The sequence below is a fragment of the Eurypyga helias genome, unplaced genomic scaffold (genome assembly GCF_000690775.1).
Source record: "Eurypyga helias isolate BGI_N326 unplaced genomic scaffold, ASM69077v1 scaffold16451, whole genome shotgun sequence".
NCBI classification, from domain to species: domain Eukaryota; kingdom Metazoa; phylum Chordata; class Aves; order Eurypygiformes; family Eurypygidae; genus Eurypyga; species Eurypyga helias.
In genome coordinates, this window is record NW_010231635.1 from 102275 (window position 1) to 104211 (window position 1937).

Genomic DNA, 1937 nt, shown 5'->3' on the forward strand with positions numbered 1-1937 from the left:
CTGGAGATGGCTGCAGTGGCAGAAGGAGACATAGCTCAGGAGCAGAACCCGCACAGAACAAACCCCTTTCTTCTGTGCAGAGGATTCCTGACAGCGGGCTGAGGACAGAAGGGTAGATAGGCCAAGTAATTCCGTAGGAGGCCAGTGGAAGTGGAAAACCTAGGCGACTGGTTCCAGTGTAGCCCACCAGTGAAACCACCACTCTTCATGGTGCAGCTGCGATGGGCGTTTTCCTCCCCACCTCAGCCTCCACTATCCATCCTTCTTGCTTCCCCTAATCCCTGGGTGCTGTGTACCTCCCTCGCATCGGATGGGGGAAGAAGCAGGGGTTCTGCATATCGGCACTGAATGATTTATCCATGGGGGAAAGCTCTGGTTATCGTGAAAGGTTCAGTAAAGAAACCTGGTCCCTGAGCTGAGATCTCTTTGCAACTTGTCTTTTTAGTGAGCAGTGGTGAAGCCCATGTCTCTCACAGCTGGGAAGAGCAGCCAGGGCTCGCCGTCCCGGTCCGCTTCCTCCAGGATTCGGACAGAGGGAGTGCAGCATCTGGATCCTTGTTTGACTGCTTTCCCAGATGGCTCCTTTTGTTCCTGCCCCAGCGGAGCCTCGGGAGGGAGACAGCCCCGTTCCCGGTGCTCAGGGGTCGTACCCCGTTGTCGCGCACGGCCTTTGGGCATCGGGAACCCCCAGCGTGTGGCTACTCGCCTTTGCTGGTTACCAGTCCGGGCTGGTGGTGTCAACCAGGCTCCACTGACCTTGCCGACTGTCCCGCGGGACGACGGGTCTCTCTGGGCCTCCAGCCAGGCGCGCTGGCTGAGGTACCATTGCATGCAGCTGAGCGGGGGGGTCCCGGGGTGGTGGGGGACCTTCCTGGGGTGGCAGGCGCGGGGCTAATTTGCCTTGTCCTTTGTGCCCCAGGTGCTGCTGCTTCTTTAAGAGGAAACGGAAGAAGACGGCTCAGCGTCACAAGTGACCAGTGCCTCCTGGGCCTTGCAGGAACCACCACGCCTGCAGCTCCTGCCCTGTCTCACTGGAAGGGGCTTCTCTTTAGGGGGGAGGAGGAGGCACAGGAGGAAGAGAGAAAAAAAAAAAAAGTGACATTTTAAACCAAAAAGAGAAGAAAACGTTCCAAAACAAACCACTCTGGGGTGGATCTGCTGAACGGTCTCCCTCGTTCACTCCAAGCCTGAAGCTCCTTTTGGGACCAGGACTGTGGCTGGCTCAGGTCTTGGTCGCCCTGGGAGGGGGGCTGGCTGGCTGACCCTCCTTCCCGTTGTTTACGGCGAAGGCATCGTTCACGCAAACCTGAGGACTGTGCTTAGTTCCTGCTCACTTTCCTTCCCTCCCTCCCCTGCGCTCTCTGCTCCTCCGTCCTCCTCCCTCCTTAATTAAGCGATGAAATACCCTAGGCTCGATTGGCTGTCGAGAGGGCGGGAGGATGCGGTGCGGGCAGGAGAGGTGCGTGGGAGAAGGGCCTGACTGCTACAGCAGTAAGAGACAGGTTCCCTTTTCGGCTCCTTGGGAACAGTTACACTGTAATGTGCAAGCTGTGAGAAATTTGCAATCTACTGTTCCAGTTAGGTTTTTTTTCCGGCTCCCTTGACACCTCCCTCCTCCGACGGTAACAGAGCAATGTGGATTGTTTTAAAGAAGCTGACGTCGTTGCACTTTTTATTATTTTTAGCATTTACAGATGCACATTGTATCTGTGGACCTCTGCGTGGCCGGGCGGTGCCAGCGCAGACAGACATTCAGCTGGGAAGACGGTGGGGTGGAAAGAATGCCCTCGAGCGGGGATGTCAAAGACATCCGCGTGACCCTCGTGCCAGTCTGGGGTTCCCCGACGCCCGCCTTGGGCCGTGCGCTGAGGAAAGCATACTTGAATTTTCAATCACCCTTTCTAGCTGCCGGTGAATGTCCCTTCCGTGGTTCCCTA

At 56.8% G+C, this 1937-nt stretch overlaps 1 protein-coding gene across 4 annotated transcripts in view; it reads left to right on the forward strand.

Moving 5' to 3' along the window:
- Positions 1 to 1653, forward strand: part of LOC104516725 (casein kinase I) — an 83981-nt gene extending 82328 nt beyond the window's left edge. The window contains exon 13 of one of the 4 annotated variants that reach the window (XM_010161155.1): positions 920 to 1653. In XM_010161155.1, coding sequence (XP_010159457.1) covers positions 920 to 974 — 55 coding nt within the window. In that variant the 3' untranslated portion in view covers positions 975 to 1653. The remainder of the gene's footprint in view (positions 1 to 919) is intronic. The other 3 variants (XM_010161154.1, XM_010161156.1, XM_010161157.1) reach the window with 3 other exon arrangements.
- Positions 1654 to 1937: the final 284 nt, after the last annotated feature.